Below are 15987 nucleotides of genomic sequence, written 5' to 3'. Positions count from 1 at the left end.
TCCCGGTTTCTGCTAGGGCTGAGGATTAGGATAACGCCCACTTTCTTTCTTGAATGGCCTGCACATGTCTTTCATTCAAGCTCATGGCTCTTTCTTAAATGACTGGCATTTGAGTTGTGTTCACTTTCGGCTAAAGTTTGGGTGCCAAGCTGGCTCTAGGTAGGTGTGGAAATTAGCTGTGGCATTTAAAATTTTTTTTCATTGATAAGCTTGGAGTGGAATTTTAGGTGTTATCTAGTGCAAAATCACACTGGTATAGGAATTTCCCGACAAATGCTCGAATCCATTCAGAAAAGACTCACCGGCTAGATGGCCCTTCCATTTTCCTCCACTTTGATGAAGGTAATCAAGGTACAGGAAGTCCTAGTGACATAGTGGGTTAAACATCAAGCTGCTTAACTGGGATTGTACACACTGACCCACCAGCTACTCCAAAACAGAATGACGAGGCCGTCACTCCTATATTGATTTACAACCTTAAAAACCCTGCAGGCAGTTCTACAGAGTTGCTATGAATCAGAATAAACTAGGCAACAGTAAGTTGATCAAAGTGTATCAAGGCCAAGTCTAACCTCAGGTTCCTAGTGGACTGCCCATCAGATCGGCGCTTTGCCTTTTGGATCCCTAGACGCCAATCCCTCCCCTCCTCCCCCCGCCCCCCATGACAAAGTTCTAGATTCTGGCGAGAAAGCTCTTAATCCTAATATGCTGGGGGTTCTGCCCATTGTTTTTTCTTGTTTTTTTCTACACCCCTGCTTTCGTCATCGCCACCGCCTGTAAGTTAAAAGCTACAACAGACGGGGTCCCATGTCTGTTCCCCGTGGTTTCTGGTACTCTGTGGCACGCAGCGGATGCAAGAGCGTGTTCAGACAGCTTTCCCAGTGCACGTAGCTGGGGCGGCACCTCTTGCCAGGCTGGTTACCTACAGTGAGGCACGGTGAAGAGTGAACTAGGTGATGAGGAGAATCATGCCCACACCCTCCTCCCCTGCCCATCACTTCATCAGGTGTCCTGTCTAAATCTTCGCAGACCTAGTTCTGGGTATCGTGGAAAGATCCGAGGGAAACTAGAGAATCAACCGCTTTTCTGCTCCATACTTAGGGTTTCTGCCTTCTCTGCCTGTCTTCTACCTCAGGCTTGAGGCAAGAGGAAAACAACAAACTAAAATCATTTCAGTCAAGTTGCAGCAGGAACGTCTCTGCTTTGATTTCGCTGTTTTATTTGGCGTTACCTGGATAGACGCCAGAGAAAGAATTTTGGCAGAAGGGTTTTATCACAGGGTTTTGTTTTTTTTTTTAAGTTTCTTGAGGCTCCCCTTCCCCCCTTTCCAACAGTCTCATCTTGCAGAGCATTTAAAATCTGTCTGGGAACAGGGACTTATCCCCAGGCATGAAGGGAGAGGAAGGAGGGCTAGGCTTAGAATATCCTCAGGTGATTAAACCTCGACAAAAGAAAACATGGTAGTCGAGGTCCCTAAAAGCAAGACAAGGAGGGACATGCTGTCCCTGCTCTGTGTCCAGGTCTCAGCCCTAAGTTATTTCAGAAGACCCTCAATCTGTCCACGGTTAATGAGGGTCCGCCAGCTGGGGTAGAGATACTCTGGTGGCTAAAAAAAAGCTGTGACCAACACTATCAGCATCTCATTGTCAAGGAGGTGGAGGCTGTAAGTCCACCGTGCTTTCTGAAACTCCATGATGGTTCCAGAAAGTTCTGTCACCTCTTCTGATGGCTGTAAAGATGAGGAGATACTAGGAATGGATAAGCCAGTTTATTGGCTCAGAGATAGGAATTTGATGTGATTGACTCTTGAGAAATAGCGTGGACACAAGTTCTAGACTGTTCTGAGTGATGTGCCAGTGATTTCTCAGCATCTCCAGCTTATCAAGCTGGGCCATGGAACCCCAATTCTGGTTTCTTAACCCTGACCTTGGCAAAGGTATGTAGAAGGTTAAATGCCAGCAGGAGCCTAACTGCTTCAAATCAAGCAATCAAAGAAAGAAACTGTTCTCCTGACAAGGCTTTGAAAGTCAGGTGTCCTGTTCTCTCAGTATGAAAGCAAACACGGAAAGAATGAAGTATGGAGATTTGAATGAAGAGATTGCAGCTGGAATAAAGAGAAGTGAGGAAAGAACAGACAGTGGCTGGGCAGGTGCCCTTTCCAACACTCCCTTTACCCACTCTGAAACTGGACAGGCTTCAGTCCCACATACTTGTTCTTATGCCTCACACCAGACCTCGACTTTGAGGCCTTATTCACACCCCAGTCTCTTCCAGCTAGTTATCCTGCGTCTCAGCCTCTTCGCTGACATGAAGACTTTGACAAGATGAGGAGGTTGGGATCCTCTCTGGGGCTCGCAGGTCTTCACAATGTAGGGACCCTGTTATGTGGTGGCATTTCAGAACTCAAGGCCCCAAAGGGCCAGGAAATATTCACTCGGGCTTTCTCCAGGACCCTCTGCCTGCTGTGCGCTCGGAGCACCACAAATGGAAAGATTCACAATCCGCCCCCTGCACTCGCTTCCCCATACCAATGGCTGGCCTCCAAACCGACAGTGCCAACGCTGAGGCCAGAGGTTTCCAGTTCAGTTACAAGGGACCCCAGAGGCTCCGGAGGCTGTGTAGGTGGGTCACCATCACCCACACAGCCACCGCCATGGCCCGAGCGCAGGTGATCCTTGAGGGTCTGTTTGTAGCGGAAGCTGCGGCCACAGTGCACACAGGGGTAGGGCCGCTCGCCTGTGTGGATGCGCTGGTGCTTCATGAGGTGGTGCTTGCGGATGAAGCTCTTGCCACAGTGGGCGCACTGGAAGGGCCGCTCGCCCGTGTGCAGCCGCTGGTGGTTCAGCAGGTGCTCCTTGCGCATGAAGCTCTTGCTGCAGTCGGTGCAGGGGTACGGGCGTTCACCCGTGTGGATCATCTGGTGGCGGATCAGCGCCGAGTGGGCATTGAAGTCGATGCCACACTGTGGGCAGGAAAAGGGCCGCTCCTGTGCATGGCCCCGCTGATGCAGCAGGAGGCTGATCTTCAAGCTGAAACTCCTGCCGCACTGGGTGCAGCGGAAGGGTCTCTCACTTGTATGGGCTCGGCGGTGACTGGTCAGCCGGGCCTGGTCGGCAAAGCGTTTGGGACAATCGGGGCACAGAAAGGGGCGCTCGGTACTGCTGTGCACTCGCAGATGGTAGGTGAGCCGTGACGGGTGGGTGAAAGTCCGGGCACAGTGAGGGCAGGTTGGGGGGGGCTCATGGGCAGAGTCCTGGGGAACACCGCCAAGGCCAGCCGGCTGTGCAAAGTGCTTGGGGCGAGGGGCGAGGGGCACAGGGCATTCTCCCGTGTGGCCACACTCACGGGTCAGCAGAGCATCCCGGCCGAGGCTCTTGCCACAGAGACGGCCTGAGAACACTGGATCACCAGTGGGAGGTGGCAGTGGGTAGTTCCCTAACTGGGTGAAAGTCACCAGGCCCTCAGAGGCTCCAGCCAGGTCAGCAGCAGGATGGGCGAAGGGCACTATGGGTGCTGACTGGTGGCCTTTGTAAGTCACGTCTGAGAAGGCATCCTTGACTGCGGGTGCAGGAGCAGAGAAGGTGACCGGAACCTCTGAGCACAGGGGCGCACCAGCAAGGCCTTCTGCTTTGACCACCAGCTCCCCGTCTGAAAGAAAGCCCCAGAGTTAGGCCTGAGCCTAGTGGCAAGGAGTCATCAGGCTGCCTGCTGGCCTCAGCCACTCAGGCAGCACCCGCAGTAGAGGTCGAGAGTGGCACCCGCTGAGCAGCAAACGACTAAGGAACCAAAGCTGTACCTCAGCCTGTCTCTTTCTGGCAACACAAAGCCTTGGCGTCAATCTGCCAGCATTCTCAGTGTTTCTCCTCTGCTCAGGAGCCTTGCAAGATTCCCTGTAGTCCACCGCTGCCACAAAGCCAACTATGGAGTATCACCTGCTCCCAGTCCCTCAGGCAAGCCCTTCCTGTTGTCGGTGTCTGGTCCCCTCATTCTGCACCTATCCTATCCTCTCCCAGCCCATTAAACCCATCTTCCAGGGTCCAGCCTGTCTTTACCACTCTCTCAGGCTTCTCAAATACTTAAACCAAACTGCTGCCTTCCTTGTTGTCATTTCTCTAGTTGGTCTGTCCTGGCACTGGGCTTGGGCAAGCACACCTGGTGTGACATGCCTCCAATGTGAGGCCCCATCACGCAGGAAGGCAGCGTCTTTCATTCTTGCCTCTTGGCGTCTCACAATACCCACGTGGGAGGACATGATGGTACAGGCTGTGTGACCTGTCCAGAGCACCCAGCCCCTCAGATCTGGAGACTCCCTGTGACTCATCAAAGAAGTTGCTGAGTTGGCAGGTGGTTGGCTTTGCATGTTCTCGACCACACAGAACACAAATGCAGGGGAAAGTGTCATTACAGGTACAGCCATAGACCATGTTTTCCTGTGAAAGTGCAGTGTGACTCAGAAAACAGATGACGAGTAAGAGTGATACATGAACACAGACAAACTTAACATTTAAAAGAAAGAAAAGTTATGAATTTGTGCTTACAGTGTACATCAAAAAACGTTTGGCTTCATTTCTAATTTACTTCTTCTTGAGTCTATCCCCCCACCCCCATCCCCTTCCTTCCCGCCACAGCTCAGTTCTAGTCACGGTTTCCCAGACTCACCGACATAGGGTCTGGGGTACAATTCGCTCTCCTTCGCCTCCTGTGGGGCCCCAGTTGGAGGCTCTTCCTCTTGTTTGATCCAAGACAGAATATCTGATGTTGAAATACCAGGTTCTACTGTGAGAAGAGAAGAGACTGACTTCAGGGACTTGAACTAGCAGGTGAAAATAAGCATGCTGGTTTGCTGATGACGCTAAGTTTTGTCCAAAGTCTATTTCCAATTGAACTATGACAAAACTGAATTGGCTTTAAAAAGATGCTGGAATCCAAGGCTTCCCTAATAGACAGGAACTCAGTAATGTACTTTCAGCATTATTATTCCACCTGAACTTCTCGAAAAAAGTTAAGAGTTCAATATGAAGTCCACCAGTGAGTCAAAAACGAGCAGACACGCAAGCAAGCACATGTGCATGGTGGCCTACAGTCTGGCTCCCGCCATCAAGTGCAAGAAGAGGCTCAGATTTCCCCTAATTTTACGCTTGTCTGTGTGTTCTCCCCCTCAGGACTGCTCTGTATTCACATGAGATTTACCAAAAAGGGAGACTCAATCCAAACGTAAAGCCAGCAAGTCAATTCTAATGCAGAATAGCCCTATGGAGGGAGTGGAAGAACTACCCTATGGGCTTGGGAAGCTATAAATCTTAAGGTGAGCAGAGAGTCTCATCTTTGTCCTATCTAGCAACTAGTGGGTTTGAAGTGCTGACCTTGTGGTTAGCAGCTGACATGCCTAACCCGTCCACAACCAGGAATGGCCAACTGTGATCTCACTCACCTTCACCTGGGTCTGTGGGGATCTCACTCTCCTCCGGCCCCGCCTGGCCCCCTGGGTTATGGTCTCCTTCTGGTTGGATCTGAGCTAAGACGTCAGGTTGGTTCATGGCATAATCTAGAGGAAACGAGAGATGGGGCACAGCAGGGGCTGATGAGGCTGAAATGGCGGCTCTGAGATGCAGTCACAGGGGTTTCCTTTGGGGTACCACAGGACTTGTCCCCACCTATCGGCTTCCCACTGCCACCCATCAGTCAGGAGCTGTGGGTCAGGAGAGTTGTGATGTGTGGGAAGGGCGCAAGAGCTCCTTCAGCACTGCCTACCTGCCATGGCCACTGAAAGAGAGAGTGCACCCAGAGGGACCAAGCCCCTGCCCAGGGCACCCAGAGGAAGCCTGCCCTCCACACTTCGAAACACGATTTCCTATGTGGCAGGGGTAAATGGTCATGAAAGCTCAATCTGAAGGGCAGGGCAACAATGAGGTTGGAGAGGACGGGGTAGCGTCAAGCTCCCTAGAGATGCTGACACCCTTCTGAGGGGCTGGCTCAGCCTCACCCATGGAGACGAGGGACTCGTAGTTGCCCTTCATGATATTCTTGTACAGTTCCTTTTGCCACTCTTCAAGTTTTTCCCACTCTGGGGTGGAAAAGTAGATGGAGACGTCATCAAAAGTCACAGGCACCTGAAAGCAGAAGCACCAACCAGGTTTAGTCCCTGGCCAACAAAGCTCGGTTCCTACCAAGGCCCAGCATTCAGTAGCGAAGGGTTACAGGGAAGCTGCAGACACAGGACAACCTCCATGGAGAAGGCCACAAACCTCCATCCTGTGAGGCTGCAAGGCACAAGTGTGTGGAGGCACAAGCACATAGAACAAACCACTTCACTTAACAGGACGTATTCACCTACCCACTAAGCACCAAGATTATAAAAACACAGTTTCTGCCCTAGAGACCACTAAGAAAGGCCGACTTAGGGATCTGAACATCACCATTGGAAAACTTAACTAAATGGGATGGATGACTGCAGACAGGAGATGTGATCAATCCTAAAGGGCAGGGAGGTTGTAAATGGGCCAAACAGGATAGGTGGGCAAGGAGGCTGGAGAGTAAGTTAGAGGAGAATCTGCAAGCCATTAAGGGTGACATCAAGGAAGACACTATGAAAGGTACCTTTTGAACTAGACCTTTAAAAGGTAAGGACAACCTAGATGAGGCAAGCTGACAAAAAGTGGAGGAGTTTTAAGGAAATACACTCAGGATATCAGAGGGTGGGGTCTGAGAAGGGGGAAAAGTGGGGACAGCAAAATCCCTAGCCAGTCATCTGTTGATTGGAAAAGCTCAGGACAGGGGCTCCATGCTTTATGAGATGGGGTGGCTCCGGGAAAAAGGCCAGGTTGGGACTTCTAGTGCCCCTGAAGTTCGGTGGCTGCCTACCACCTCATCAGGATCCCTCCCTGGACAGGAGGTATGGTCAGCCCAAACGCTGGGCTGTTCCTGTCTGTCTCCTGTGAGAACCCTGTGACAGAGGACAAGAGCACCCCAACTCCTGGACCCCCCGAGGGTGACCCGTGTTATTTTGTGGCCCTCCACCTGAGGACCTCACCTGCTGCATCAAAGTCCCAGAAGCCCTGTTTCAGCAGGGTCTGGACCCCCACTGGGTCAACTCATCTGAGGATATTCAGGCCCTGGAGGTCTGATCTCAAAATGAGCCTGTCACAAGACTGTCATGACACCAGGCTGGTCTGCTCAGAGCTCAGAGTCGCAGCCTACAATAGGATGTGCTATTTCCACAATCAGAGTAGGAAGCTGGACCCCACTGGGGACACCAGACAAACTGCATCCACCCCGGGGGAAACGACTAAATCACCAAGACCAGCCTGCATGGAGCTGGGAAACTCTCGCTGTTTCCTTTCTTCTTCTCCAGTGAGCTCCCCAGTCTCCACCCAGCCTTCCTTGGACACCGGCTCAGCCTGGTATTTACAAGATCAGAACTTGCTGATTTGTCTGGTGGCACCATGGGTTAGACTAAGCCTCAGGCTCAGCAGTTCAAACTTACCAGTGGCTTCAAGGGAAAAAGGTAAGGCTATTTGCTCCCTAAATGATGGATAGTCTCAGAGCTACTGTGTCTAAATCCATGAGATGGCCCAAGGAGTTTTTGGTCAACAACCCCACTGTCATAAACTTAACAGATCTCTTGAGATTCTAGGGTCTGTACAATAATATTAAACAACTAGCTTTTTCCTAATTGCTTCATTTGTGTTGGTTTTTTCTCCCCAACCAGATTTTCTATCCCTCTTAAGCTAGAGCCTATATCACTCCTCTTCGCATCCTGCCCAGACCCAGGCTGGGTGAGTACAAGTCAGGACCTCTGGGGCCTCCTACATCCTTTGATCTTACCACACTGTGCATCTGATAAAACGAGGACATAAAGGCCACGGGCCAGGGCTTCAGGACCATGACCTGGGCACGAACACTGCCTTTCCTTCCAGAATGCCATCAGGAACACAGAACCCCCAGAGGTCCTCCTCAGACCTGAGGTAGGAAGGCTGCAGGCCTGACCACCCAAGATGGCAGTGGGAACCACTGGGCGCGTGCAAAGCTGACAGACAGAGAAGCAGGAGTCAATGGGTGAAGACCTCTTTTAGAAGACTGGGGCTCTTTCCCTGCTACCCACTCGGCCCTGGCAGAGCTGGGCAGCAGTGGCCATTTATTGTGATGCTGAAACCAGGGACCTGATCTCTGCAGAGGCGAAGTGATCTGTCTGTACACAGCATGGGATCCCAGGAGGGTGCTGACTGCTCGAGTCACCTCACTTCTCTGGTCCTGAGTGCACTTCCCACTGCTCCAAACCCACTGCCACCAGGTGGCCTCACTCATGTGACCCTACAGGGCAGGATAGAACTACTACAGAGGGTTTCTGAGGCTACGTCTTCATGGGACCGACAGCTCCCACGTTCTCCCTCAAAGTGGATGGTGGGTTTGAACTGCTGACCTTATAGTGAACAGAACAACACACAATTCACTTCGCCCCCAGGGATCCTTTGCCAGTTCCTTCCAGTGAAGCCCACCCATCTCCAAATCCTTGAGGTCTCTCTTGAAAAGGAAAGGCTATTGATTAAACAAACCTATGCCAGGAAAAATGCCAACAAACAATCAAAGAATCCTCTCCGCATCTCCCCGCCCACCATGCCCCAAAACCGAGTTCTACAAATAGCCAGAGGGCTGACCCATCCACAGCCAGTGCCTGCAGTTCGGCCAGAGTCCTTCTCCATGCCACAACCAAAAAGGGGCTCTCACACCATGGACACCAGGTAGAATTCCTTTGCTTAAAATCCTCCAAGCTTCCAAGTTTCATGACCTAAGCCAGTTGTTCACAAGCCCAGTCATCTACTGGCGTCATCTGTGGACCTGGAAAAGGATTCATGCTTACAGCCCACAGTGATCTATGAAGTCAGAACCGCTAGTTGTGAGACTCCTCTGAACTTACAAACCCTCCAAACCAACACCGAACGCACTGCTGTAAATCTCCGTGGGAGCTGACAGTCTCATCTTTCTCCCTCAGAGCAGCTGGTGGGTTTGAACCACTAACCTCCCAGTTAACAGCCCAATGCCTAAGCCACAGCACCGCCAGGGCTCCTTACAAAAAGGTGGAGCCTGAAAGCATGACCCTAAAACCAGGTCCCCTCACCATGTGTCCTAGTTCTGCTCCTATTCACTCACCGAGCCATTTCCCTCTGCTACTCTTCTCACCCTCTGGACTTTGCAGTATTCTCAGCTCATCTACTAACTCCTTTGTGAGCGCTTCCCTGACTCCAATGTCGATCCCCGGACGGCACTGTGACTTTTTCTATCAGTCACATTTCTCTTGTGTTTTTTTTTAACTGCCTTTCTTTCCCTACTAAAACTCCAGCTCCAGAAAAGTTGAGTTCACGTGAACTGTTCGCATCTATGTCTTCAAGACACAGAATATGTAGTTAAGTATTTAAGAAACATTTGTTGAATGAATAAACGAGTAAATAAATAGCCATGCTTGGAAACTAAATGTCAAAGTGTAAGAGCAATGGTTGGTTACTCCCTTTGAGTTGAACCTGGCAGCGTAGCAAAGGATGCATAAGGGCAGGCTCCACACCTACTCTAGGATCCTACCACCACCCGCATACTCAGACTAATCAATTGTCTCCAAATCCCTCCTGTTCCTCCCTTTCACACCAGAATTCCCAACAGCTTCCACAGACGGATTCCAATAGGACTTGGTTTAGTTTCCACACCAAGTTTCTGGCAGACAAGAAAGAAAAAGTGACTCAGGAATTGAGCAGGAAGAAAAAAAAAATCCACCTTCCAGGTAATCAACTCTGGAACCGAAAGCTTCCCAGTCTGAAGATGGGGCACTTCACAGGCATGGAATTAAGCACACGGAGCTTCCCTAAGAGAAACATAAAACAACTTCCTGCTTCCCACAGCCTGAGACCGTTTTAAGAAGCCCTGGTGGTGCTGTTGGGTAACTGTTGAGCAGTGCTAACCACAAAGCTGCCAGTTCAAATCCATTGCTGCTCTGCACCCGTGTAAAAATTTACAGCCTTGAAAACTCTATTTGAAGTCATTATGAGTCAGAATCAACTTATGGCAGTGGGTCTGGTGTCCTGGTTTTGGAAGTAATTGAAAATCACCAATAGTCCACTAGTTCCAGGTGAAGAAGTACCACGCTGAAGTAGTACCTAGACCTGAAGGCATTACCTTTGGGACATCTCCTTTAATGCCCGGGGGTAACCGCAGGATCCAGAAGTTCCTGTTACGCAGCAGGTTCTCCATGTTCTCCAGTCGCCGCTTAAGCAGCCCGTACTCCTGCAGCAGCGTGCCCAGCACGGCCCACTTGCCCTCCAGCTGGTTCCCAAGCTCGGCCACTGTCTTCTCGCAGCTGGCCAGCTTCTTCTCAGCCGTCCCCGTGCGCCCCTCCAGGTGCAGGAGTCGCCGGCTGTGGACCTCCACCTTTCTCTCTATGGCCTGCACAGCTGCTACCACCGTCCAGAGCGAGATGGCTGCTGTCTGCAAGTGAGCCTCATTTGAGGCTGGGGGTGTAGGGAGAGGAAGGGGCTGCTGGGATGCCAGACACTCAGAGTCCCATTCAGAAGTCTGTGCAGTGGAGAGATGGAACAGGACACTGAGCGTTAGAAGGAAGCTGAACTCCAAGTTGAGATGCCGTTAGGGCTGCTAGCTGCCTGCCCAACTTAGAGTTCTACAGCCTGCATAGCCTCATTGTGGAGTGTACTGGCATCAAAAACCAAGATGACTACTTTGATGAATCAAGCATTACTTAGGGAAGGTAGTAAATGGGTGACACTGGATCCTAAGCAGCATTCTGGTCTGTCCCCTAAGACATCAGCCCTAGAGCCAAGCGTCCAGAGCTCAGGTTGATGTTTGCCTTCAACCTCTGGGGAGGGGGCACAAATCCTCTCCAAGTGTCATGAGCCTCAATCTTCAGATAAGTGCCTCATAGATCTATGCTCTGGCCTATGGCACCGACCTGTTTACAAACCATCCAGTAGCAGTTGAATAAGCTGAGAATGCTGTTGGGAGTAGGCGGGGAACGACAACATGACAGCTATTTTTATTTTGTTCTGAATTAAAGGCTTAAAGACAGAATAGACCTATTTAATCCAATACTGTGCTGCTCCAGACACAACTAGAACTACTATGTGAAACTGAAGAGTGATAGAAAAGAAATTCCTACAGAAATAGGAAGTGGGGCCAGGATTACCTCTAGGCCTCGGCTTCTGTATCTAGTTCACCCTCTGGTCCCACCTCTGGATACCCAGCTGGACCACTGGGCTATCCTTATCCTCATGTCATCTGCTCTGCTATCCCCTCAACCATTCCAGCCCCTGGACCATTCCGTGGTCTCCAGGTTCATCAGTATCTTGTCCTTTCAGTTCTTCCTCACTGATCATTTCAGCCACTTTCAACCCCTTCGCTTCAGCTCATTCCCATACTTGAATCAGTCCAATCATCCTCATTCTGTTCCTTTTTAAGTAAGCTGGTGAATTCTACTAGAGGAAACCACACAACCTAGCAAATTGGCACTCCCCTACACCCATTGCCTCTCATCTCAGTGTGGCTCCCAACCAACACGCCCTAATGCCTGCCAAACTTCTATCTCCATTCCATAAGGTAGTTCCTATAAAACCTCATCACTCCCAACCTTGCAGTAACAGGACAGGAAAGGACTTCCAAAAAATCCATGAAAAAATCCCATTATCTTCCAATTCCATTTTTTTCCATCAACTTGTTGAAATCCCTTCGTACTTCTCGAACCAACGAGCACAAGAATCTCTAGAGATCCTGTTAACATGCAGATTCTGGTTGCATGGGTTTGGGAGAAACTGAGATAGGAACCCAAGTAGTGCTGTAGATGCTAGTTCAAGGGACCTCTTCTCCACGCCGCGCTTCCTTCCTCTCAGCAAAGGACCTGACCTCCTACTTGGAAATGAAAGACAGATTTAAATTCAACTTTCTCTTTTCTTTCCCACCTCAAATTTACCAAGTGTTGTTATTGATAGGTGTCATCCAGTAGGTTCTGATTCACAGCATGGTCCTGTGTACTGTTTGAAGTCAGTTGTTATGTCCACTGTGACAAGCCATCTCATCGAGAGTTCTTTTCTCCACTCATCATCTACTTTAGCCAACATAATGTCCTGTTCCAGGGTGTGGTCCCTCCTAGTAACATGTCCAAAGTCTTGCCATCTTCCATGTTTGTTTTCTTCTTCCCTTTTCAGAGAATAGGATGAAACTATCTCAATGTCACCCGATCTTTCCCATAAGATACACTTGCATTGCCCAATATAATCGAAGCCACAAACACTTGAACTGTGGTTAGTTTGATTGAGATGTGCTTCAGGTATCAAATACACGAGATTTTGGAAACTTATGGAAAAGCATAACCTCTTAATACTCAAATATTGATTACATGTTACAGTGCTTTGGAAATGCTGAGATAAATATATCATTAAAGTTATTATGTCTCTTTGCTTCTTAAATGTGGCTACTAGAAAATTTCATTATACACAAGCCTCCCATTATACACTATTTCTTTTGGGCTATGCTGGCATAGACACATGGTTATTTCTGCAACCTTCAAGGGGCAAAAACAAAAGGAAAGACGGAGGACTGGGAACAAAGGTCCAGGCATAAAGGTGGCATCCCCCTTTGCTCTTCTCCACATTATTACTGCTCCATCTTCTTCCCTTCGGTGAGGCTGGGTGGCTCCTGACGTACTAAAATGGCTTTCCTTGAGAAGATGAGACGCTTTTGGGCTAGCAAATCCAAGCAGTCCTAGCGACCCTCCTCATGCTAAATGGTTCCTGTCTGCAATCCCCGCTGTGTCTGCACCCCAAGCAGTAGTGGGGTGCCTGACCCACTGCAGGCTTCCAGTGAACATCAGCTGCACGAACCAACACACGTTCAAGACGACCCAACCTGCGTCTGACTCGTCACCTCGGGTCCCGTCCTTGGCGGCTGCACACGTGACTTCTCGAAGTCGCAGCACCTGTGGGCTGCGGCCCCGAGGATGGCCGAGGCGGTCCCAGAGCTGAGCGAACGGCTGACGTTCACAAACCAAACAGCCTCCGCAGCGTCGTCGGCGAGGCTGCAGCGCGGCCCTGCCCGGCGGCCTCAGTGCGAAAACGCTGGGACGCTGGAGCCCCGCTCCGGGAGCCCTGGGCCTCAGGCCGGTCCGCGGGTCTGTGGCGGGGACGCGTTCCTGGCCGCCCGCGCTCGGCTCGGCTCTGACCCGCGGCGACCCCGACCCTGTCCCGTTCCCCGCCGCCCTCCCCGCCCGGCTCCACTTCGCGATCGCTTAGCCTGAGGCACCGGCGCGTTCGGGGCTCCCAGCTGCGGGGCTCCTTACCGGGGCCGCCGCCGCCGCCTCGGCCATGGCCCCGCGCTGTCCGCCCGGCCCGGGGCCGCCGCCGCCGCCTCGGTATCGGCCTTCTCGGCAGCGCCTGCCGCTCGGGGCCTGCGGTCAGAGCGCGGCTGCTGGAAGCCTGGGTCGCCACACAGGCTCCGTCGCACTCAGCCCGCAGCCGGCGTTTTCTGTCACCGAGCGCGGCTGCGAACGGCCTAGACGCACCGCCCGCAGCGCGCTCAGCGCGCCCCCTACCGGCCCCTCGCGCTCCGACCGCCGGGGCCAGCGCGCGACCGACGCCCGGAAGCCGGACGGTCCCGGTGCGCCCTTCTGTGTGTTCTCCCCCACGCGGTCGGTTCCTTTGGGTGTTTCTTCCGCGGGGCTCGGCCTTAGCGGCCTGTCTGTCTGCTGTTGGTTTTATGGTACCGCAGTGTGTTCTGCCCTCCTTGAGGACATACAACAGATAGTAGTTTTGGCCCGCCTCCATCCTGGGCAGTTCTTTTCCTCTGGGCCCACTAAGGCCTCTACTGAAAGGCAAGGTAGGTGCCTCAGGGCAGTCAAAGGGAAAGAGCTAGGGTGGGTGTGGGTCACTTGGGTTATATGCCATGAGAGCTAATTAGGCGTATTTATTGAACAGGCAGCGCCAGGAGGACTAGTGTCTCTAAAATCCCCAAAGCCATGGATAGCAATCAGGCAGGGTGTATAAAGGCAAAAACCCTATCCTGTTTTTTCAAGCTGAAAAGTACAAAGCTCCAGCTGCATCAGAAACCAAAAGAAGTGGTAGTCTACAACAATATCCCTGAACAGGATAGTTACCTGAAGGCTACAAACTTAGGCTGGAGAATTACCAGGACAGCTTGACGTAGCAAGCTACCAACAGGGCAGTGGGCTCAAGGGGACATGACCTAAAGACAAGATGGCATCACCTACACTTCCTTGGAGTTGGGGGTGCGAGCACAGGCCAGAATACTGGGGTAGGTTGGGACACATCGCTGAAGTGAATTGGAAGGAGTGGCTGATAAGCACAATGCACAATATCAAGTAGATATGTGTCTGAAGAGATCACTAGAGATATGGGTGCTATAACAAAGTGTGGTGAGGAAACCAGGCTATCAGAAAGAATAGTCTAGTGCCTAAAAAGCTTGTCTTGAAACACATCAGCCATCAAAGTGTAAAGAAGCACACTAGCCTGTGTGATCCAAGGATTGAAAAGAACAAAATCCAAGATTGGAAGAGGGAAATGTTTTGGAGCTTAAATTCTGAACACCAGGTTTATAAAAGACTATAGAGCGGCAGCTTGGGGAGTTAAAATTAAAAAAAAAATTTAAGGCTATATAGGGAAGACAGTAACAACCCAAACTCCATTTGTAGCGACTTACCCAATTGTGAATGAGCCTCCATTGAATGCCCTTGAGCCATTAGCTACATATCTGAAAAATCCTGCCTTCAGTGCTTCAGAAAATGAATGTAGATAAGAGTTAAATTGTTAAAGTGTAACAACTTTTTCCTTTTCACCCATTCTTAATTTGTTTTATTTTTATTTTCTGCTTTCTTTTGTACTGAGAAAATATATAGCCAATGTCAGTGAACATTATAGAAATTGTTAAATGAGAACCTAATGTGTTATGTAAACTTGCACTGAAAACAATTAAATTTTTTAAAAAAAATTTTATGCCCTGCGGTTGCTGGGTGCTGTTGTTCAAGTACAGCTTTCCAGTCGATGGCAATGGGCCAGAGCAATACTGTGATGTATGCTGCATGGGGGCTGTTCTTTTTCAGCAGCCTCCATTGCCCGGTCACTGGTACATGGAAAAAAAAAATTTTTTTTTATGTATCACTTGATGGTGAAGAAAGCTGATGGTGCCCGGCTACCAAAAGATATAGTACCTGAAGTCACTGAAGACAATGGTGTACAAGCAAATGGGATGAAGAAAGCTGAGGGTGCCCGGCTACCAAAAGATATAGCACCTGAAGTCTTAAAGACCTGAAGGTAAACAAGCAGTCATCTAGCTGAGAGATAACAAAACCCACATGGAAGAAGCACACCAGCCTGTCCCAACTCAATCGCTGAGGACAAAGAGGGTGCATAAGCAAAAGTGAAGAAAGCTGATGGTGCCCAACTATTAAATGATATAGCGTCTGGGGTCTTAAAGGCTTGAAGATAAAGAGGTGGCCATCTAGCTAAGAAACAACAAAGTCCACATTGTAGAAGCACACCAGCTACCCTGATACGAACGCTGTAGACAAAGCGGGTGCATAGGCAAATGAGGTGAAGAAAACTGACGGTGCCTGGCTGTCAAAGTATATAAGATCTGGGTCCAATAGTCTGGAAGATAAACAAGGGGCCATCTAACTGAGAAACAACAAAGCCCACATGGAAGAAGCACACCAGCCTGTGAGACCACAAGACCTCGAAGGGACCAGGTACCAGGCATCAAAGACCAAAAAAAAAAAAAATCATAGCATTGTGAATGAGGGGGAGTGCGGAGTGGGGACCCAGGGCCCATCTGTGGGAAATTGGACATCCCCTTGCAGAGGGCTGCAGGGAGGAGACGAGCCAGTCAGGGTGCAGTGTAGCAACGATGAAATATGCAATTTCCCTCTAGTTCTTGAATGCTTCCTCTCCCCCACTATCATGATCCCAATTCTATCTTACATATCCG

General features: G+C 50.4%; 1 protein-coding gene and 1 non-coding gene across 4 annotated transcripts; one reads left to right on the top strand and one right to left on the bottom strand.

Moving 5' to 3' along the window:
• Nucleotides 1-1181: 1181 nt before the first annotated feature.
• On the bottom strand, nucleotides 1182-13543 carry ZNF398 (zinc finger protein 398). Of its 3 annotated transcripts, none has more exons than XM_075558777.1 (6): nucleotides 13328-13543; nucleotides 10162-10557; nucleotides 5984-6110; nucleotides 5432-5545; nucleotides 4660-4776; nucleotides 1182-3648 (listed from the first exon to the last, which is right to left on the bottom strand). In XM_075558777.1, the coding sequence occupies exons 1-6, from the start codon at nucleotides 13352-13354 to the stop codon at nucleotides 2495-2497; spliced, it is 1935 nt and encodes a 644-aa protein (XP_075414892.1). In that variant the 5' UTR covers nucleotides 13355-13543; the 3' UTR covers nucleotides 1182-2494. The 3 variants fall into 3 exon arrangements, with proteins under 3 accessions (XP_075414892.1, XP_075414893.1, XP_075414894.1); XM_075558778.1 differs by having other exon boundaries at nucleotides 4660-4773; XM_075558779.1 differs by lacking the exon at nucleotides 10162-10557 and having other exon boundaries at nucleotides 4660-4773.
• Nucleotides 13544-14997: 1454 nt separating this feature from the next.
• Nucleotides 14998-15134, top strand: LOC142457666 (small nucleolar RNA SNORA84). The gene has a single exon (XR_012786364.1). It is a non-coding gene; the product is annotated as a small nucleolar RNA SNORA84 (small nucleolar RNA).
• Nucleotides 15135-15987: the final 853 nt, after the last annotated feature.

This window comes from Tenrec ecaudatus, chromosome 9, assembly GCF_050624435.1.
Source record: "Tenrec ecaudatus isolate mTenEca1 chromosome 9, mTenEca1.hap1, whole genome shotgun sequence".
Classification (NCBI taxonomy): Eukaryota; Metazoa; Chordata; class Mammalia; order Afrosoricida; family Tenrecidae; genus Tenrec; species Tenrec ecaudatus.
This window is presented reverse-complemented; position numbering and strand designations above follow the sequence as displayed.